General features: G+C 53.6%; 1 protein-coding gene across 4 annotated transcripts in view; it reads right to left on the bottom strand.

Moving 5' to 3' along the window:
* LOC147116852 (tonsoku-like protein) overlaps positions 1-22,094 on the bottom strand; it is a 207,801-nt gene that overhangs the window by 24,737 nt on the left and 160,970 nt on the right. For all 4 annotated transcript variants that reach the window (XM_085987261.1, XM_085987258.1, XM_085987259.1 and 1 more), the window contains 3 exons: positions 7,907-8,862; positions 1,557-1,663; positions 1,285-1,441 (listed from right to left, as the gene is read on the bottom strand). In XM_085987261.1, coding sequence (XP_085843387.1) covers positions 1,285-1,441; positions 1,557-1,663; positions 7,907-8,862 — 1,220 coding nt within the window. The remainder of the gene's footprint in view (positions 1-1,284; positions 1,442-1,556; positions 1,664-7,906; positions 8,863-22,094) is intronic.

Here is a 22,094-nt window from a genome sequence, read left to right as displayed (position 1 = left end):
CATCCCTCCCTCCCTCCTCCCTCCCTCCTCCCGCATCCCTCCCTCCTCCCTCCCTCCTCCCGCATCCCTCCCTCCTCCCTCCCTCCTCCCGCACCTCTCCCTCCCTCTCTCCTCCCGCATCCCTCCCTCCCTCCTCCCTCCCTCCCTCCGCATCCCTCCCGCACCCCTCCCTCCCTCCCTCCTCCCGCACCCCTCCCTCCCTCCGCATCCCTCCCTCCTCCCTCCCTCCGCATCCCTCCCTCCCTCCCTCCGCATCCCTCCCTCCCTCCTCCCGCACCCCTCCCTCCTCCCGCATCCCTCCTTCCTCCCGCACCCCTCCCTCCCTCCCTCCCTCCTCCCGCACCCCTCCCTCCCGCACCCCTCCCTCCCTCCTCCCTCCCCTCCCTCCCTCCCTCCCGCACCCCTCCCTCCCTCCTCCCTCCCCTCCCTCCCTCCCGCACCCCTCCCTCCCCCCTCCCTCCCGCACCCCTCCCTCCCGCACCCCTCCCTCCCCCCTCCCCCCTCCCTCCCCCCTCCCTCCTCCCGCACCCCTCCCTCCCTCCTCCCGCACCCCTCCCTCTCTCCTCCCGCATCCCTCCCTCTCTCCTCCCGCACCCCTCCCTCCCTTCTCCCTCCCCCCTCCCTCTCTCCTCCCGCATCCCTCCCTCTCTCCTCCCGCACCCCTCCCTCCCTTCTCCCTCCCCCCTCCCTCCCTCTCTCCTCCCGCACCCCTCCCTCCCCCCTCCCTCCCTCTCTCCTCCCTCCCCCCTCCCTCCCTCTCTCCTCCCGCACCCCTCCCTCCCTTCTCCCTCCCCCCTCCCTCCCTCTCTCCTCCCGCACCCCTCCCTCCCTCCCTCCCTCCCCCCCTCCCTCCCTCTCTCCTCCCGCACCCCTCCCTCCCCCCTCCCTCCCGCACCCCTCCCTCCTCCCGCACCCCTCCCTCTCTCCTCCCGCACCCCTCCCTCTCTCCTCCCGCACCCCTCCCTCTCTCCTCCCGCACCCCTCCCTCCCTTCTCCCTCACCCCTCCCTCCCTTCTCCCTCACCCCTCCCTCCCTTCTCCCTCACCCCTCCCTCCCTTCTCCCTCACCCCTCCCTCCCTTCTCCCTCACCCCTCCCTCCCTTCTCCCTCCCTCTCTCCTCCCTCTCTCCTCCCGCACCCCTCCCTCCCTCTCTCTTCCCGCCCTCCCTCTCTCTTCCCGCACCCCTCTCTCCTCCTGCACCCCTCCCTTTCCCCCCGACCCGAACCAGCCCCTTGAGAAGGCGGGTGGCTGAAACAAGGAAGAGTCGAGGCCCCGGGGTCTCACCTGCTCATCACTTTGGAGAACGTCGATGATCAGGTCGTGTGGAGAGAGTAGCGCGCCGTCACTGGTCAGAGAGAGCTGGGGTCTCACGCCGCACGTCCGCTCATATCTCGTCGCCGCCTCGCCTGCCAGCCAGGAGATGCTGCACGTGTCTGATAAGCTGCAATCCAAACACGGAGCTCAGAGCCGGCCACACACTTTTCCCCACTCTCACACTTGTTCACACTGGTTGAAACCCCACCCCCCCGCACAGTGAGCGAGATGCATCATCCTACCTGTGAGGAACAGGAATGAGGAAGAGCTTCTCTTTGACCTGGACCCTCACCCGAATTGGGGCTGGCAGAGCGGGTGAGGCCGACGCCACGATGCGTTGTACACGGGGCTGCGAACACAAGGGAAAGGACTCATCACATTTCAAGCAACAGAAATAAGCGCCGTGTTGCTGGCTGGCTGGTTTTGGTGTTATTGTGTAGGCGCCCGGATGGCTCGGGGATGAGAGGGCTGTCCTATGAGGAGAGATTGTGTAGATTGGGCTTATACTCTCTGGGTTTTAGAAGAATGCGAGGGGATCACATTGAAACATACAAGATTCTGAGGGGGATTGGCAGGGTAGATGCTGAGAGGTTGTTTCCCCTGGCTGGAGAGTCTAGAACTAGGGGGCAGAGTCTCAGGATAAGGGGCCGGCCTTTTACATAGAAACATAGAAGATAGGAGCAGGAGTAGGCCATTCGGCCCCTCGAGCCTGCTCCGCCATTCAATGAGATCATGGCTGATCATCCAAATTCAGTACCCTGTTCCTGCCTTCTCCCCATATCCCTTGATCCCTTTAGCCTTAAGAAATATATCCAACTCTTTCTTGAATATATTTAATGAACTGGCCTCCACCGCCCTCTGTGGCAGAGAATTCCACAGGTTCACCACTCTCTGGGTGAAGAAATTCCTCCTCATTTCAGTCCTAAATGGCTTACCCCTTATCCTTACACTATGACCCCTGGTTCTGGACTCCCCGGCCATCAGAAACATCCTTTCTGCATCTAGTCTGTCCAGGCCTGACAGAATTTTATAGGTTTCGATGAGATCCCTTCTCAATCTTCTAAACTCCAGTGAGTATAAGCCCAATCGACACAATCTCTCCTCATACGTCATTCCTGCCATCCCAGGTATTAGCCTGGTGAATCTTCGTTGCACTCCCTCCATGGCAAGAACATCCTTCCTCAGGTAAGGTGACCAAAACTGCACACAATACTCAAGGTGCGGTCTCACCAAGGCCCTGTACAACTGCAGCAAGACATCCTTGTTCCTGTACTTGAATCCTCTCGCTACGAAGGCCAACATACCATTTGCCTTCTTAACCGCCTGCTGCACCTGCATGCTTACCTTCAGCGACTGGTGCACAAGACTGAGATGAGGAGGAATTTCTTCACTCAGAGGGTGGTGAATCTCTGGAATTCTCTGCCCCAGAGGGCTGTGGATGCTAAGTCTTTGAGTATATTCAAGGCTGAGATCGATCGATTTTTGGACTCTAGGGGAATCCAGGAATATGGGGCTCGGGCGGGAAAGTGGAGTTAACATAAAAAATAGGAGCAGGAGTAGGCCATTTGGCCTCTCGAGCCTGCTCCACCATTCAATAAGATCATGGCTGATCTTCGACCTCAACTCCACTTTCCTGCACTATCCCCATATCCCTTGATTCCCTTAATATCCAAAAATCTATCGCTCTCTGTCTTGAATATACTCAACGACTGAGCCTCCACAGCCCTCTGGGGTGGAGAATTCCAAAGATTCACCACCCTCGGAGTGAAGAAATTTCTCCTCATCTCAGTCCTAAACAGCCGACCCTTTATTCTGAGACTGTGACCCCTGGTTCTAGACTCCCCAGCCAGGGGAAACATCCTCCCTGCATCTACCCTGTCAAGCCCTGTAACAATGTTGTATGTTTCAATGAGATCACCTCCCATTCTTCTAAACTCTAGAGAATATAGGCCTAGTCGACTCAATCTCTCCTCATAGGACAATCCCCCATCCCAGGAACCAGTCTGGTGAACCTTCGTTGCACTCCCTCTATGGCAAGTATATCCTTCCTTAGGTAAGGAGACCGAAACTGTACACAATACTCCAGGTGTGGTCTCACCAGGGCCCTATATAATTGCAGTAAGACGTCTTTACTCTTATACTCAAATCCTCTTGTAATAAAGGCCAACATACCATTTGCTTTCTTAATTGCTTGCTGTACCTACATGTTAACTTTCAGTGATTCATGTACAAGGACACCCAGGTCCCTCTGAACACCAACATTTCCCAATCTCTCACCATTTAAAAAATACTCTGCTTTTCTATTTTTCCTACCAAAGTGGATAACTTCACATTTCTCCACATTATATTCCATTTGTCATGTTCTTGCCCACTCACTTAGCCTGTCTATATCCCTTTGAAGCCTCCTTGCATCCTCCTCACAATTTACATTCCCACCCAGCTTCGTATCATCAGCAAACTTGGATATATTACATTTGGTCCCCTCATCCAAATCATTGATGTAGATTGTGAATAGCTGAGGCCCAAGCACTGATCCTTGCGGTACCCCACTCGTTATTGGGGGTAATATTCTGGCATGGATAGAGGATTGGCTATCTAACAGAAGGCAGAGAGTTGGGATAAATGGTTCATTCTCAGACTGGCAATCAGTAACTAGTGGTGTTCCGCAGGGGTCAGTGCTGGGTCCCCAACTCTTTACAATCTATATTAACGATTTGGAGGAGGGGACCGAGTGTAACATATCAAAGTTTGCAGATGATACTAAGATGGGAGGGAAAGTAGTGAGTGAGGAGGACATAAAAAACCTGCAAGGGGACATCGACAGGCTAAGTAAGTGGGCAGAGATTTGGCAGATGGAATACAATACTGGAAAGTGTGGGGTTATGCACTTTGGCAGGAAAAATCGTAGAGCAAGTTATTATCTTAATGGCAAGAAACTGGAAAGTATTGAAGTACAAAGGGATCTGGGGGTCCTGGTGCACGAAACTCAAAAGGTTAGTATGCAGGTGCAGCAAGTGATTAAGAAGGCCAATGGAATGTTGGCTTTCATTGCTAGGGGGATAGAATATAAAAATAGGGAGGTATTGCTTCAGTTGTACAAGGTATTGGTGAGACCGCACCTGGAATACTGCATACAGTTTTGGTGTCCATACTTAAGAAAGGACATACTTGCTCTCGAGTCAGTACAAAGAAGGTTCACTCGGTTAATCCCGGGGATGAGGGGGTGGTCATATGAGGAGAGGTTGAGTAGATTGGGACTCTACTCATTGGAGTTCAGAAGAATGAGAGGCGATCTTATTGAAACATATAAGATTGTGAAGGGGTTGGATCGAGTGGATGCGGGGAAGATGTTACCGATGATGGGTGAAACTAGAACTAGGGGGCATAGTCTTAGAATAAGGGGCTGCTCTTTCAAAACTGAGATGAGGAGGAACTACTTCACTCAGAGGGTGGTAGGTCCATGGAATATGCTGCCCCAAAAAGCTGTAGAAGCTACATCATTACATAAATTTAAAACAGAAATAGACAGTTTCCTAGAAGTAAAGGGAATTAAGGGTTACGGGGAGCGGGCAGGAATTTGGACATGAGTCTAGGTTCGGATCGGTCATGGCCCTGTGGGTAGCGGAGCGGGCCCAGGGGCCGTGTAGCCTGATCCTGCTCCTATTTCGTGTGTCTAATTCTGTTAGATTCAGGAGATGGTTCTGTGATAGTAGATTGGCGGTTAGGATCAGATCAGCCATGATCTTATTGAATGGCGGAGCAGGCTCGAGGGGCCGATTGGCCTACTCCTGCTCCTATTTCTTATGTTCTTATGTTACAACCTGCCAACCCGAAAATGACCCGTTTATTCCTACTCTCTGTTTTCTGTCCGTTAACCAATCCTCAATCCATGCTAGTGTATTACCCCCAATCCCATGAGCCCTAATTTTGTTTAATAACCTCTTGTGTGGCACCTTATCGAAAGCCTTCTGAAAATCCAAATACACCACATCCACTGGTTCCCCCTTATCTATTCTGCTAGTTACAACCTCAAAAAACTCGAACAGATTCATCAAACACGATTCCCCTTTCATAAATCCGTGTTGACTCGGCCCAATCCTATTATTATTTTCTAACTGCCCTGTTACCACGTCCCTAATAATAGATTCTAGCATTTTCCCTACTACTAACTAGTCTGTAGTTCCCCGTTTTCTCTCTCCCTTTCTTAAATAGTGGGTTTAAATCCGCGGGAACCATTCTAGAATCTATGGAATTTTGGAAAATTACAACCACTATCTCTATAGCCACCTCTTTCAAAACCCTAGGATGTGGGCCATCAGGTCCTGGGGATTTAGCGGCTTTCAGTCCCATTAATTTCTCCAGTACTATTTTTTTACTAATACTAATTTCTTTCAGTTCCTCATTCTCGCTAGAACCTTGGTTGAGGTCGAAGATCAGCCATGATCTTCTTGAATGGCGGAGCGGGCTCGAGGGGCCGTATGGCCTTCTCCTGCTTATGTTCTCAGTGGGTAGAATCACCAGCCAGGGTTATGTTGGGCTGTATGGATAAGGAAGATCCCAAGGTTTGATTCCTGGTCTGTGCTGTGCTGCTGGTCGGGACGTGACAACTATCTGCAGGGCTCCATGGTCTATGGAAAGGAAAACGGGCGCATGTGGATGGCGCTTGAGGGCGAAGACCCACACAGCCAAATAGCCTGTGCCTTAGTCCGCAGCAAAGAATGGTTGCTCAGCCAAGACACCAGACGGTGGCTAGTTCTTGTCAGACTAGCAAGTCAGCAAGTTATTTCAGGAGAGGAAGGGAGAGAGAAAGTGGGAAACGTGTAGTTTGGCATTCGCAGCCTTTCTCCTCTCCCACGTCACGTACCATCTTCCAGTCCTAGAATGCTGGTGCCACCTTCCCAGAACCCTTCCAAACTCAGTCTGTCAGCAACAACATGGCAGCGGCCAGGTCACACTCCATGTGCACAGTGCCCCCTCCGATAACAACAGCAACTTCTATTTATACAGCACACTTAATGTAGTAAAACGTCCCAAGGTGCTTCACAGGAGCGATTTTCAGACAAAATTTGACACCAAAAGCTTGGTCAAAGAGGTAGGTTTTTAAGGTGCGACTTAAAAGGAGGAAAGAGAGGTAGAGAGGCGGAGAGGTTTAGGGAGGGAATTCCAGAGCTTAGGGCCTAGGCAGCTGAAGGCACGGCTGCCAATGGTTGAGCGATTATAATCAGGGATGCTCAAGAGTCCAGAATTAGAGGAGCGCAGAGATCTCAGAGGGTTGTGGGGCTGAAGGAGGTTACAGAGATAAGGAGGGGTGAGGCCATAGGGGATTTGAACACAAAGATGAGAATTTTAAAATCGAGGCGTTGCTGGACCCAGTAGGAAGGAATCGTGTGGGGGAACTGACCCTTCGGGTAACACACCTGTGGCTGCGACCTTACACGTTGCCGTTCTGTGACACAATGGGGTTGAGACTTATTCCGGGCAATCGCGAATCAACACCTGTTTTACACACTGAAAAGAAAATCGCGCGTGGTATAAAACCGTCGCTGATTCACTCCCGCCCTGGGAGTGTTGGATGCTGAGAGTCGAAATGCCAGGATTTCCTCGCGGTGGATCTCTCACTTTGACAAGCGGTGAAATGTACAAATGAAATATTGGCCCTGAACTTCGGGTCTCCACGGGTGAGTACGCACGAGGTACTCACCCGTAAGCCCAATGGAAGTGCCGGTTTCCTGCATGCACTGCGCACGCGCGGGAAACCGGCACTTCCGTTCCCCCGAAAGCAGGGGTTCAGAGGTCGAACGCGTGCGCGGGAGAGGCTGCCCGTGCGCATCGAACTTACGTTTATTTTGCAGGTTTTCCCGGGAGGCTAAGTCTGCAGGAGTTAGACATTTAAAAAGCAGTCGCAAGGCCTGCTTATAACAAGGTAAGTGGTGAATTAATTAAAATTAAAACATTATTTCCACAGGTTTATTATTTTTAAATACTTTAAAGAGAGGTAAGTTTATTTTTAGCCCCGTTAGAAAATAAAATTATTTTTACCAAAAATTTAAATTATTGTTTAAAATAGTTATTTCATGTAATTTATAATTAAAAAAATGTGATTTAAAAAAAAAATTATTTGAAGATTTAGTGATGTTTTGGGGCCGTAGTATTTACAAGTTTTGACAGCACGTCCTGTCACACTTATGAATGGAGCATTCCCTGCTCTGATTGGCTCTCCATGGCCCACGTGATCCCAGGGGACGCATCGAACTAACTGCACCCCCTGGGATACGCAAGCACTGCGCGCCGGCAGTTGGAGCAGGCCCAGGATCGGAATCCCACGCGGGCCCACAGCTCAACGGCCGGCGCGCTAGGTAAGTGCAGGTTGGGGGCTTACACCCGCGGGAAGCCCCCGCCCCGAATTTCTGGGCCATTAATGCTGATTGTGGCGGATTCCTCATGGTGGCTGAACTAAAACGTTTGTCTCTGACACCAAACTCCCGAGAGATAAAGCTGGGTTTGTGGGTTACTGAGGCGAAGGCTCTATGGGGCGACATTCCCTGAACGCCAGACAGGAATGCTCCCGAGGGTCATGTGGGCTGTGGGTTACCTGTGATCGGGACGGGGTCGGCATCGTGCTGCTGGTTGGGACCTCGCACGCGGTCCCATTAGGAGATTGTAACCGGGACGGACTTGCACCAGACTGTGCGGGAACGTCTGACGTCTTCCGTCTCGGGAAGTCCTCTCCCGTCTGCCTGCGGCTTACACCGTGGCCCTGAGCCTCTCCCACCCCCGATGTGGGCACAGTCGACGCCAGTGGCCTTGATTCTGGCCAAGTCCCACTCCGGTCAACTTCCAGCCAGCCATCTTCCAGCCTGCTCTCTGGAAGTGGCACGGGCCTGAAACTGGGCGGCGGGTCGATTCGAGAGGATTTTGTCTGGTTATCAGATGAAATGTTCAGTGTTGTACTGGCTGAGCTCTGGCCACTATTGGCCGAAGGTACTGCCATACCAGCTGAGCTCTGGCCACTATTGGCCGAAGGTATTGCCATACTTGCTGAGGTCTGGCTAGCTTTGGCTGAAGATACTGTCCCAGCACCATCTGTCGGCGTCTTTTGCCGCTTGTTACGGGCTGAGCGACGGTTAGAAGATCTGTGTTCACTTGAAGCTGTAATACTTGTTAGGTCAGCTGATGAACTCTGACCCCTGAGAGTACGTTGCCTTTTATAAGGTCTGGGAGAGGGCATGAAGTCATCGTCTTCCTCAGATGACCATCTGTTGGTCATGGTTGACGAGCCTGGCCTCGTTCTAGTTCGCGTTGGTGGATCAGCGGCTTGGATCTTCTTAGACTGCGAGGAGTTCCGCTTCTGCCGTGCTTCCGCTCTGGGGGAACTCACGGGAAATTTGGCACCATCGCCACGGCCTCCTCTCTCCCGATGTGTGAGACGGCAGGACCCCAAGGTGCTGTCCGGTGAGACCAGGGAACTAGGCGGCGGAGAGCATTCACTGTCGACCAAGTCGCTGTGCAGATACTGAAGGTCCTGAGTGCATGGATTCACTTCAGGTTCTGGGGAACAAAGAAAATTCAGACTAAGAATAACCTCGAGTCAAAAAGGAAAGCAACAGGCGGCAGCCTCGTGCTAACGGGACACGAGCGGCCATGTAGCGTAATGGGATGGTCCGAAGAGCAGAACCAGTCACATGGTTAGATCTAAAGACAGATTTAAAATGTCCTCACATTAGAGCCCTATTTTACACAGTGATGTCATTGTTGGCGATATATTATTATATTATAAACCCATGGGACTCTCTTTGACTGAAAAGGAAGGGCTTGAATTTGCAATAACAATCTCGCTTCTGAGTCAGAAGGCTGCGGGATCAAGTCCCACTCCACAGATTCAAGCACAAAATCCAGGCTAACACTCCCAGTGCAGTACTGAGGGAGCGCTGCACTGTCGGAGGGTCAGTACTGAGGGAGCGCTGCACTGTCGAAGGGGCAGTACTGAGGGAGCGCTGCACTGTCGGAAGGGCAGTACTGAGGGAGCGCTGCACTGTCGAAGGGGCAGTACTGAGGGAGCGCTGCACTGTCGAAGGGGCAGTACTGAGGGAGCGCCGCACTGTCGAAGGGGCAGTACTGAGGGAGCGCTGCACTGTCGGAGGGGCAGTACTGAGGAAGTGCTGCACTGTCGGAGGGGCAATCTGTGTGTAGAGCCGGAAGATGTGGGTGAGGTTTTAAATGAATATTTTGCATCTGTGTTCACTATGAAGAAGGACGATGTTGGCATAGAAATCAGGCAGGGGGATTGTGATATACTTGAACAAATTAGTATTGAGAGGGAGGAGGTACTAGCGATTTTAGCAGGATTAAAAGTGGATAAATCCTCAGGTCCAGACGAGATGTATCCCAGGCTGCTGTGTGAGGCAAGGGAGGAGATTGCAGGGACTCTGACACAAATTTTCAGAACCTCTCTGGCCACATGGGAGGTGCCAGAGGACTGGAGGACAGCTAACGTAGTACCATTATTCAAGAAGGGTAGTAGGGATAAACCAGGGAATTACAGGCCAGTGAGCCTAACGTCAGTGGTAGGGAAATTATTGGAAAAAATTCTGAGGGACAGAATTAGTCACCACTTGGCTTTGTCAGGGGGAGAGCATGTCTAACCAATTAGATTGAACTTTTCGAGGGGGTGACTAGGTGTGTGGATGAGGGTAGTGCAGTTGATGTAGTCTACATGGACTTCAGTAAGGCTTTTGACAAAGTCCCACATGGGAGACTGGTCAAGAAGGTAAGAGCCCATGGGATCCCGGGCAATTTGGCACATTGGATCCAAAATTGGCTTAGTGGCAGGAGGCAGAGGGTGATGGTCGAAGGTTGTTTTTGTGACTGGAAGCCTGTGTCCAGTGGTGTACCGCAGGGATCGGTGCTGGGTACATTAATGATTTGGATATGAATGTAGGAGGTATGATCAGTAAGTTCGCAGATGACACGAAAATTGGTGGAGTGGTAAATAGCGAGGAGGGAAGCCTCAGGCCACAGGACGATATAGACGGGTTGGTCAGATGGGCAGAACAGTGGCAAATGGAATTTAACCCTGAAAAGTGTGAGCTGATTCATTTTTGGAAGACTAACAAGGCAAGGGAATACACAATGAATGATAGGACCCTAGGAAGGACAGAGGATCAGAGGGACCTTGGTGTGCATGTACATAGATCCCTGAATGCAGCAGGACAGGTAGATAAGGTGGTTAAAAAGGCATATGGGATACTTGCCTTCATTAGCCGAGGCATAGAATATAAGAGCAGGGAGGTTATGATGGAGCTGTACAAAACGCTAGTTAGGCCACAGCTGGAATACTGTGTGCAGTTCTGGTCGCCACACTATAGGAGGGATGTGATTGCATTGGAGAGGGTGCAGAGGAGATTCACCAGGCCAGTGTCGGGAGGAGCAGAGAGCGGCGGTACAGTGAGTACTTAAACTCACTTTCGCGGGCTTTTTTACAGAGGCTTACCTGTCTCAGGCGTTCCGGAGCCACGTCACGATTCAAAAAGTGACACGTGCAAGATGAAGCAGCTGATTGGGTGAGTACGGCCAGGTGAGTATTTATACTACTCTATAGTTTGACAGTTAAGATTACTAGTTTATAAAATTTAGAAGGTCTTAATTTTTTTGGTTATAGTTTCTAAGGTCTCTGTTGTGTATCGGGGAGTGCTAATAACCAAGGGCCCTTGAGTATATCATTTAATTGTAGTGCAATTAGTGGTATTGATTTGATTTAATTTAAATTAATTAAAGGGTAAGTCATGGCAGGACAGCTCGGCCCTGTAGCATGCTCCTCCTGCGTTATGTGGGAAATCAGCCACACTTTGTGTCCCTGATGACCATGTGTGCGGGAAGTGTATCCAGCTGCAGCTACTGACAGACCGCATTGTGGCACTGGAGCTGCGAATGGATACATACTGGAGCATTTGCGATGCTGAGGACATCGTGGATAGCACGTTTAGGGAGTTGGTCACACCACAGGTAAAGGCTGCACAGGCAGGGAGGGAATGGGTGACCACCAGGCAGAGTAGTAGGCGCAGGCAGGTAGTGCAGGGGTCCCCTGTGGCCATCCCCCTCTCAAACAGATATACCACTTTGGATATTGTTGAGGGAGATGGCTTATCGGGGGAAGGCAGCAGCAGCCAACTTCCTGGCACCATGGGTGGTTCTGCTGCACAGGATGGGAGGAAAAAGATTGGGAGAGCTATAGTGATAGGGGATTCTATTGTAAGGGGAATAGATAGGCGTTTCTGCGGCCGCAAACGAGACTCCAGGATGGTATGTTGCCTCCCTGGTGCAAGGGTCAAGGATGTCTCGGGGCGGCTGCAGGGCATTCTGGAGGGGGAGGGCGAACAACCAGTTGTCGTGGTGCATATAGGTAACAACGATATAGGTAAGAAAATGGGATGAGGTCCGAAAAGCTGAATATAGGGAGTTAGGAGGTAAATTTAAAAATAGGACCTCAATGGTAGTAATCTCAGGATTGCTACCAGTGCCACATGCTAGTCAGAGTAGAAATAGAAGGATATTTCAGATGAATACATGGCTAGAGGAATGGTGCAAGGGGGAGGGATTCAAATTCCTGGGACATTGGAACCGGTTCTGGGGGAGGTGGGACCAGTACAAACTGAACGGTTTGCACCTGGGTGGGACCGGGACCGATGTCCTAGGGGGAATGTTTGCCAGTGTTGTTGGGGAGGGTTTACACTAAAATGGCAGGGGGTTGGGAACCTGTGCAGGGAGACAGAGGAAAGGGAAGCAAGGATAGAAACAAAAGACAGGAAGGAGAAAAGCAAAAGTGGAAGGCAGAGAAATCAAGGGTGTAAATCAAACAGGGCTACAGTAAATAATAATTCTAAAAGGACTAAGAGTGTTAAAAAAAACAAGCCTGAATGCGAGGAGCATTCGTAATAAGGTGGATGTAAACGGATATGATGTAATTGGAAATACGGAGACATAGCTCCAGGGTGACCCAGACTGGAAATTCAACATACAGGGGTATTCAATATTCAGGAAGGACAGGCAAAAAGGAAAAGGAGGTGGGGTAGCATTGCTGGTTAAAGAGATTAACACAATAGTAAGGAAGGATATTAGCTCTGATGATGTGGAATCTGTATGGGTAGAGCTGAAAAATACCAAGGGGCAGAAAATGTTAGTGGGAGTTGCATACAGACCCCCAAACAGTAATGCTGAGGTTGGGGATGGCATTAAATGGGAAATTAGAGACACGTGCAATAAAAGGGCACAGCAGTTATCATGGGTGACTTTAACCTACATATTGATTGGTCTAACCTATTAGTAACAATACTGTGGAGGAGGAATTCCTAGAGTGTATATGTGATGGTTTCTTGGACCAATATGTCGAGGAATCAACTAGAGATCAGGCCATCTTAGTCTGGGTATTATGCAATGAGAAAGGGTTAATTAGCAATGTTGTTGTGCGAGGCCCCTTGGGGCAGAGCGATCATACTATGATAGAATTCTTCATTAAGATGGAGAGTGAAGTAGTTGACTCAGAGACTAGGGTCCTGAATTTAAATAAAGGAAACTACAATGGTATGAGGCGCGAGTTGGCTAGGATGGTTTGGGGAACGTTACTTAAAGGGTTGATGGTGGATAGGCAATGACAAACATTTAAAGATCGCATGGATGAACTACAGAATTTGTTCATCCCTGTTGGGCATAAAAATAAGACAAAAAAGGTGACTCAACCGTGGCTAACAAGGGAAATTAGGGATAGCATAAGATCCAAGGAGAGGACATATAAATTGGCCAGAAAAAGCAATAATCCTGAGGATTGGGAGCAGTTTAGGATTCAGCAAAGGAGGACAAAGGAATTAATTAAGAGGGGGAAAATAGAATATGAGAGTAAGCTTGCAGGGAACATAAAAACTGACTGTAAAAGCTTCTATAGATATGTGAAGAGAAAAAGATTGGTGAAGTCAAGCGTAGGTCCCTTGCAGTCAGAATCAGGGGAATTTATGATGGGGAACAAAGAAATGGCCGACCAATTAAATACATACTTTGGTTCTGTCTTCACAAAGGAGGACACAAATAACCTCCCAGAGATGTTGGGGAGCATAGGGTCTGATGAGAGGGAGGAATTGAATTAAATCAGTATTTGTAGGGAAATGGTGTTAGGGAAATTGACAGCATTGAAGGCTGATAAATCCCCAAAGCCTGATAATCTACATCCCAGGGTACTTAAGGAAGTGGCCCCAGAAATAGTAGATGCATTGCTGGTCATCTTCCAAAATTGTATAGACTCTGGAACAGTTCCCATGGATTGGAGGGTAGCTAATGTTACCCCACTATTCAAAAAAGGTGGTAGAGAGAAAATGGGGAATTATAGACTGGTAAGCCTGACATCAGTAGTGGGGAAAATGCTAGAGTCCATTATAAAAGATGTAATAGCAGAGCACTTGGAAAACAGTGGCAGGATCGGAAAAAGTCAACATGGATTTACAAAAGGTAAATCCTGCTTGAATAATCTACTGGAATTTTTTGAGGATGTAACTGGTAGAATAGATAAGGGAGAACCAGTGGATGTGGTGTATTTGGACTTTCAAAAGGCTTTCGATAAGGTCCCGCATAAGAGATTAGCGTGTAAAGTTAAGGAACATGGGATTGGAGGCAAGGTATTGACTTGGATAGAGAACTGGTTGGCAGACAGGAAGCAAAGAGTTGGAATAAACGGGTCTTTTTCCGAGTGGCAGGCAGTGACTAGTGGGGTACCGCAGGGATCGGTACTTGGACCCCAGCTATTCACAATATATATTAATGATCTAGACGAGGGAACTAGATGTAATATCTCCAAGTTTGCAGATGACACAAAGCTGGGTGGGCGTGTGTGCTGTGAGGAGGATGCAGAGAAACTCCAGTATGATTTGGACAGGTTGGGTGATTGGGCAGATGCATGGCAAATGCAGAATAATGTGGATAAATGTGAGGTTATCTACTTTGGTGGCAAAAACAGGAAGACAGATTATTATCTGAATGGCAATAGATTGGGAAAAGGGGAAGTGCAACGAGACGTGGGTGTCCTTGAGCACCAGTTGCTGAAGGTAAGCATGCAGGTGCAGCAGGCGGTTAAGAAGGTAAATGGTATGTTGGTCTTCATAGCAAGAGGATTCGAGTGCATGAGTAAGGATGTCTTGCTGCAGTTGTACAGAGCCTTGGTGAGACCACACCTTGAGTATTGTGTGCAGTTTTGGTCGCCTTATCTGAGGAAGGATGTTCTTGCCATGGAGGGAGTGCAGCGAAGATTCACCAGGCTGATACCTGGGATGGCAGGAATGACGTGTGGTAAACCACTGTTATACCTGTCTGTATGTGTATGTGTATTCCACTAGGTACAGGTCTGGACATGCCTCAGCTGACTCCTCCCACTATTCCAGGTATATAAGTGACTACCTCCCAGTCCCTTAGTATTCTGGACGGGTCGACCACTCGAGACAAGACCTTCATTCTTTAGTTAATAAAAGCCTGGTTGTTACTCGCTTAACCTCAGTCTTTTGGGTAATTGATGGCGCATCATGACGAATGATTATATTCGCTGGAGTTTAGAAGAATGAGGGGGATCTCATTGAAATTTATAAAATTCTAACAGGACTAGATAGATTAGATGCAGGAAGGATGTTCCCGATGGCGGAGGAGTCCAGAACCAGGGGTCACAGTCTAAGGATAAGGGGTAAGCCATTTAGGACAGAGATGAGGAGGAATTTCTTCACCCAGAGAGTGGTGAACCTGTGGAATTCTCTACCACAGAAGGCAGTTGAGGCCAACTTATTAAATATATTCAAGAAGGAGTTAGATATATTTCTTAAGGCTAAAGGGATCAAGGGATATGGGGAGAAAGCAGCGACAGGGTACTGAATTTGGATGATCAGCCATGATCTCATTAAATGGCGGACAGGCTCGAGGGGCCGAATGGCCTACTCCTGCTCCTATCTTCTATGTTTCTATGTTACCTGGGCTGGAGCGCTTCAGCTATGCAGAAAGACTGGACAGGCTGGGGTTGTTTTCCTTGGAGCAGAGAAGGCTGAGGGGGGACCTGATTGGGGTGTACAAAATTATGAGGGGCACGGATAGGGTAGATAGAAAGGAACTTTTCCCCTTAGTAGAGGGGTCAATAACCAGGGGACATAGATTCAGGGTAAGGGGCAGGAGGTTTAGAGGGGATTTGAGGAAGAACTTTCTCACCCAGAGGGTGGTTGGAATCTGGAACTCACTGCCTGAAAGGGTGGTAGAGGCAGGAACCCTCACAACATTCAAGAAGCATTTAGGTGAGCACTTGAAATGCCATAGCATACAAGGCTACGGACCAAATGCTGGAAAATGGGATTAGAATAGACAGGGCTTGATGGCCGGCGCCGACACGATGGGCTGAAGGGCCTATTTCTGTGCTGTATAACTCTATGGCCTAGAAATTGAGTGGGCTGCGCCACCAGTTAGCGCCCAAAGTGGGCACTTAGTGGATTTAGCGCCACTGGCCACGCCTCCCGCAAAATTTAGCGGGGCACTAATGGCGGTGTTAGCCTGTAGCGCTGCGCCCCGAATGCAATATTTGGTCGCGCCCCCCGCTGTTTGCGACCAGTTCAGGAGTGCCTACCTGCAGTGGTAGCGGCGCAAATTAAAGGGGAGGTGCGGGGCGGCCATTTTTTTCGGTGGCCGCCTGCCAGCAGCTCCTCGCGCCGCCGTCCCCGGCCTCCTGAGCCCCCCGCCCCCCCCCCCCCCGGGCAGTGCCGGCTGTGTCTCAAGAGCCCGGCACTTCTCCTCGGTGCCGGGCTCTTTTGCCAGCACTCGCGATCTCCGATCACGCTGGTGCAGGCCGCTCCCCTTTAAGAAGCAGAGGAAGGCCTGCAGTACCGCAGCGCGCCGTGCCGCAGCGTCAGGCTGCGATATTCAGTTGCAGCGCCCCAAACGGGACGCCAGTGAACTTCTAGGCCTATGACTCAAAGTCGGAGGGGCCGTACTGAGGGAACGCTGCACTGTCGGAGGGGCAGTACTGAGGGAGTGCTACAGTCAGAGGGTCAGTACAGAGAGAGCGTGGCACTGTCGGAGGGGCAGTACTGAGGGAGTGCTGCACTGTCGGAGGGTCAGTACTGCAGGAGCACTGCACTGTTGGAGGGTCAGTACTGAGGGAGCGCTGCACTATTGGAGGGGCAGTACTGAGGGAGCGCTGCACTGTCGGAGGGGCAGTACTGAGGGAATGTTGCACTGTAGGAGGGGCAGTACTGAGGGAGCACTGCACTGTCGGAGGGGCAGTACTGAGGGAGCGCAGCACTGTCCGAGGGGCAGTACTGAGGGAGCGCTGCACTGTTGGAGGGGCAGAACTGACAGAGCGGTGCACTGCCAGGGGGCAGTACTGAGGGAGCGCTGCACAGTCGGAGGGGCAGTACTGAGGGAGCGCTGCACTGTCGGAGGGGCAGTACTGAGGGAGCGCAGCACTGCCGGGGGGCAGTACTGAGGGAGCGGCGCACTGTCGGAGGGGCAGTACTGACAGAGCGCTGCACTGTTGGAGGGGCAGTACTGAGGGAGCGCTACACTGTCGGAGGGTCAGTACTGAGAGAGCGCGGCACTGTCGGAGGTGCAGTACTGAGGGAGCGCTGCACTGTTGGAGGGGAAGTACTGAGGGAGCGCTACACTGTCGGAGGGGCAGTACTGAGAGAGCGCAGCACTGTCGGAGGGGCAGTACTGAGGGAGCGCTGCACTGTCGGAGGGTCAGTACTGAGGGAGCGCTGCACTGTCGGAGGGTCAGAGCTGAGGGACTGCTGCACTGTCGGAGGGGTAGTCCTGAGGGAGCGCTGCACTGTCGGAGGGCAGTACTGAGGGAGAGCTGCACTGTCGGAGGGGCAGTACCGAGGGAGCGCTGCACTGTCGGAGGGGCAGTACTGAGGGACTGCTGCACTGTCGGAGGGGTAGTCCTGAGGGAGCGCTGCACTGTCGGAGGGCAGTACTGAGGGAGCGCTGCACTGTGAGAGAGGCAGTACTGAGGGAGCGCAGCACTGTCGGAGGGGCAGTACTGAGGGAGCGCCGCACCGTCGGAGGAGCCGTACTGATGGAGCGCTGCACTGTCAGAGGGGCAGGACTGAGGGAGAGCTGCAATGTCGGAGGGGCAGTACTGAGGGAGCGCAGCACTGTCGGAGGGGCAGTACTGAGAGAGCGCTGCACTGTTGGAAGGGCAGTGTTGAGGGAGCGTTGCACTGTTGGAGGGGCAGTACTGAGGGAGCGCTGCACTGTAGGAGGGGCAAACTGAGGGAGTGCTGCACTGTCGGAGGGGCAGCACTGAGGGAGCGCTGCACTGTCGGAGGGGCAGTACTGAGGGAGCGCCGCACTGTCGGAGGGTCAGTACTGAGGGAGTGCCGCCCTGTTGGAGGGTCATTACTGAGCGAGCACCGCACTGTCAAAGGGGCAGTACTGAGGGAGTGCTGCACTATTGGAGGGGCAGTACTGAGGGAGCGATGCACTGTCGGAGGGGCAGTACTGAGGGAATGTTGCACTGTAGGAGGGGCAGTACTGAGGGAGCGCTGCACTATTGGAGGGGCAGTACTGAGGGAACGCTGCACTGTCGGAGGTGCAGTACTGAGGGAATGTTGCACTGTAGGAGGGGCAGTACTGAGGGAGCACTGCACTGTCGGAGGGGCAGTACTGAGGGAGCGCAGCACTGTCCGAGGGGCAGTACTGAGGGAGCGCTGCACTGTTGGAGGGGCAGAACTGAGAGAGCGCAGCACTGTCGGAGGGGCAGTACTGAGGGAGCGCTGCACTGTCGGAGGGTCAGTACTGAGGGAGCGCTGCACTGTCGGAGGGTCAGAACTGAGGGAGTGCTGCACTGTCGGAGGGGCAGTACTGAGGGACTGGTTCACTGTCGGAGGGGTAGTCCTGAGGGAGCGCTGCACTGTCGGAGAGCAGTACTGAGGGAGCGCTGCACTATTGGAGGGGCAGTACTGAGGGAGCGCTGCACTGTCGGAGGGGCAGTACTGAGGGAATGTTGCATTGTAGGAGGGGCAGTACTGAGGGAGCACTGCACTGTCGGAGGGGCAGTACTGAGGGAGCGCAGCACTGTCCGAGGGGCAGTACTGAGGGAGCGCTGCACTGTTGGAGGGGCAGAACTGAGGGAGCGGTGCACTGCCAGGGGGCAGTACTGAGGGAGCGCTGCACAGTCGGAGGGGCAGTACTGAGGGAGCGCTGCACTGTCGGAGGGGCAGTACTGAGGGAGCGCAGCACTGCCGGGGGGCAGTACTGAGGGAGCGCTACACTGTCGGAGGGTCAGTACTGAGAGAGCGCGGCACTGACGGAGGTGCAGTACTGAGAGAGCGCAGCACTGTCGGAGGGGCAGTACTGAGGGAGCGCTGCACTGTTGGAGGGGAAGTACTGAGGGAGCGCTACACTGTCGGAGGGTCAGTACTGAGGGAGCGCGGCACTGACGGAGGGTCAGAACTGAGGGAGTGCTGCACTGTGAGAGGGGCAGTACTGAGGGAGCGCAGCACTGTCGGAGGGGCAGTACTGAGGGAGCGCCGCACTGTCGGAGGAGCCGTACTGATGGAGCGCTGCACTGTCAGAGGGGCAGTACTGAGGGAGTGCTACACTAGCGGAAGGGCAGTACTGAGGGAGCGCTGCACAGTCGGAGGGCCAGTACTGATGGAGCGCCGCACTGTGAGAGGCAGTAATGAGGGAGTGCTGCACTGTCAGAGGGGCAGTACTGAGGGAGCGCTGCACTGTCGGAGGGGCAGTACTGAGGGAGTGCTGCACTGTCGGAGGGGCAGTACTGAGGGAGTGCCGTATTGTCGGAGGGTAAGTACTGAGGGAGCGCTGCACTGGCGGAAGGGCAGTACTGAGGGAGCGCCGCAGTGACGGAGGGTCTGTACTGAGGGAGCGCTGCACTGTCAGAGGGGCAGTACTGAGGGAGCACTGCACTGTCGGTGGGTCAGTACTGAGGGAGTGCTGCACTGTCAGAGGGGCAGTACTGAGGGAGACCTGCACTGTCGGAGGTTCAGTACTGAGGGAGCGCTGCACTGTCGGAGGGGCAGTACTGAGGGAGTGCTGCACTGTCGGAGGGGCAGTACTGAGGGAGCGCTGCACTGTCGGAGGGGCAGTACTGAGGGAGCGCTGCACTGTTGGAGGGGCAGTACTGAGGGAGCGCTGCACTGTCGGAGGGGCAGTACTGAGGGAGCGCTGCACTGTTGGAGGGGCAGTACTGAGGGAGCGCTGCACTATTACAGGGGCAGTACTACAGGAGCACTGCACTGTCGGTGGGTCAGTACTGAGGGAGTGCTGCACTGTCAGAGGGGCAGTACTGAGGGAGACCTGAACTGTTGGAGGGGCAGCACTGAGGGAGTGCTGCACTGTCGGAGGGGCAGTACTGAGGGAGTGCTGCACTGTCGGAGGGGCAGCACTGAGGGAGCGCTGCACTGTTGGAGGGGCAGTACTGAGGGAGCGCTGCACTGTCAGAGGGGCAGTACTGAGGGAGCGCTGCACTGTTGGAGGGGCAGTACTGAGGGAGCGCTGCACTATTACAGGGGCAGTACCGAGGGAGCGCTGCACTGTCGGAGCGGCAGTACTGAGGGAGCGCAGCACTGTTCGAGGGGCAGTACTGAGGGAGCGCTGTGCTGTTGGAGGGGCAGTACTGAGGGAGCGCTGCACTGCCGGGGGGCAGTACTGAGGGAGCGCTGCACTGTTGGAGGGGCAGTACTGAGGGAGCGCTGCACTATTACAGGGGCAGTACTGAGGGAGCGCTGCACTGTCGGAGCGGCAGTACTGAGGGAGCGCAGCACTGTTCGAGGGGCAGTACTGAGGGAGCGCTGTGCTGTTGGAGGGGCAGTACTGAGGGAGCGCTGCACTGCCGGGGGGCAGTACTGAGGGAGCGCTGCACTGTTGGAAGGGCAGTACTGAGGGAGCGCTGCACTGTCGGAGGGGCAATACTGAGGGAGCGCTGCACTGTGGGAGGGGCAGTACTGAGTGAGCGCTGCACTGCAGGAGGGGCAGTACTCAGGGAGCGCTGCACAGTCGGAGGAGCAGTACTGAGGGAGCGCCGCACTGTCGAAGGGTCAGTACTGAGAGAGCGCTGCACTGTCAGAGGGTCAGAACTGAGGGAGTGCTGCACTGTCAGAGGGGCAGTACTGAGGGAGAGTTGGACTGTTGGAGGGGCAGTACTGAGGGAGTGCTGCACTGTAGGACGGGCAGTACTGAGGGAGCACTGCACTGTCGGAGGGTCAGTACTGAGAGAGCGCGGCACTGTCGGAGGGGCAGTACTGAGGGAGTGCTGCACTGTCGGAGGGGCAGTACTGAAGGAGTGCTGCACTGTCGGAGGGGCAGTACTGAGGGAGCGCTGCACTGTCGGAGGGGCAGTACTGACAGAGCGCTGCACTGTCGGAGGGGCAGTACTGACAGAGCGCTACACTGTCGGAGGGTCAGTACTGAGGGGGAGTTGCACTGTTGGAGGGGCAGTACTGAGGGAGCGCTGCACTGTAGGAGGGGCAAACTGAGGGAGTGCTGCACTGTCGGAGGGGCAGTACTGAGGGAGCGCTGCACTGTCGGAGGGGCAGTACTGAGGGAGCGCCGCACTGTCGGAGGGTCAGTACTGAGGGAGTGCCGCCCTGTTGGAGGGTCATTACTGAGGGAGAGCTGCACTGTCGGAGGGGCAGTACCGAGGGAGCGCTGCACTGTCGGAGGGGCAGTACTGAGGGACTGCTGCACTGTCGGAGGGGTAGTCCTGAGGGAGCGCTGCACTGTCGGAGGGCAGTACTGAGGGAGCGCTGCACTGTGAGAGGGGCAGTACTGAGGGAGCGCAGCACTGTCGGAGGGGCAGTACTGAGGGAGCGCCGCACCGTCGGAGGAGCCGTACTGATGGAGCGCTGCACTGTCAGAGGGGCAGGACTGAGGGAGAGCTGCAATGTCGGAGGTTCAGTACTGAGGGAGCGCTGCACTGTCGGAGGGGCAGTACTGAGGGAGTGCTGCACTGTCGGAGGGGCAGTACTGAGGGAGCGGTGCACTGTCGGAGGGGCAGTACTGAGGGAGCGCTGCACTGTTGGAGGGGCAGTACTGAGGGAGCGCTGCACTGTCGGAGGGGCAGTACTGAGGGAGCGCTGCACTGTTGGAGGGGCAGTACTGAGGGAGCGCTGCACTATTACAGGGGCAGTACTGCAGGAGCACTGCACTGTCGGTGGGTCAGTACTGAGGGAGTGCTGCACTGTCAGAGGGGCAGTACTGAGGGAGACCTGAACTGTTGGAGGGGCAGCACTGAGGGAGTGCTGCACTGTCGGAGGGGCAGTACTGAGGGAGTGCTGCACTGTCGGAGGGGCAGCACTGAGGGAGCGCTGCACTGTTGGAGGGGCAGTACTGAGGGAGCGCTGCACTGTCAGAGGGGCAGTACTGAGGGAGCGCTGCACTGTTGGAGGGGCAGTACTGAGGGAGCGCTGCACTATTACAGGGGCAGTACTGAGGGAGCGCTGCACTGTCGGAGCGGCAGTACTGAGGGAGCGCAGCACTGTTCGAGGGGCAGTACTGAGGGAGCGCTGTGCTGTTGGAGGGGCAGTACTGAGGGAGCGCTGCACTGCCGGGGGGCAGTACTGAGGGAGCGCTGCACTGTTGGAGGGGCAGTACTGAGGGAGCGCTGCACTATTACAGGGGCAGTACTGAGGGAGCGCTGCACTGTAGGAGGGGCAGTACTCAGGGAGCGCTGCACAGTCGGAGGAGCAGTACTGAGGGAGCGCCGCACTGTCGAAGGGTCAGTACTGAGAGAGCGCTGCACTGTCAGAGGG

The sequence above is a fragment of the Somniosus microcephalus genome, chromosome 5 (assembly GCF_052327205.1).
Source record: "Somniosus microcephalus isolate GS21.2 chromosome 5, FLI_Smic_1.0, whole genome shotgun sequence".
NCBI lineage: Eukaryota > Metazoa > Chordata > Chondrichthyes > Squaliformes > Somniosidae > Somniosus > Somniosus microcephalus.
This window is presented reverse-complemented; position numbering and strand designations above follow the sequence as displayed.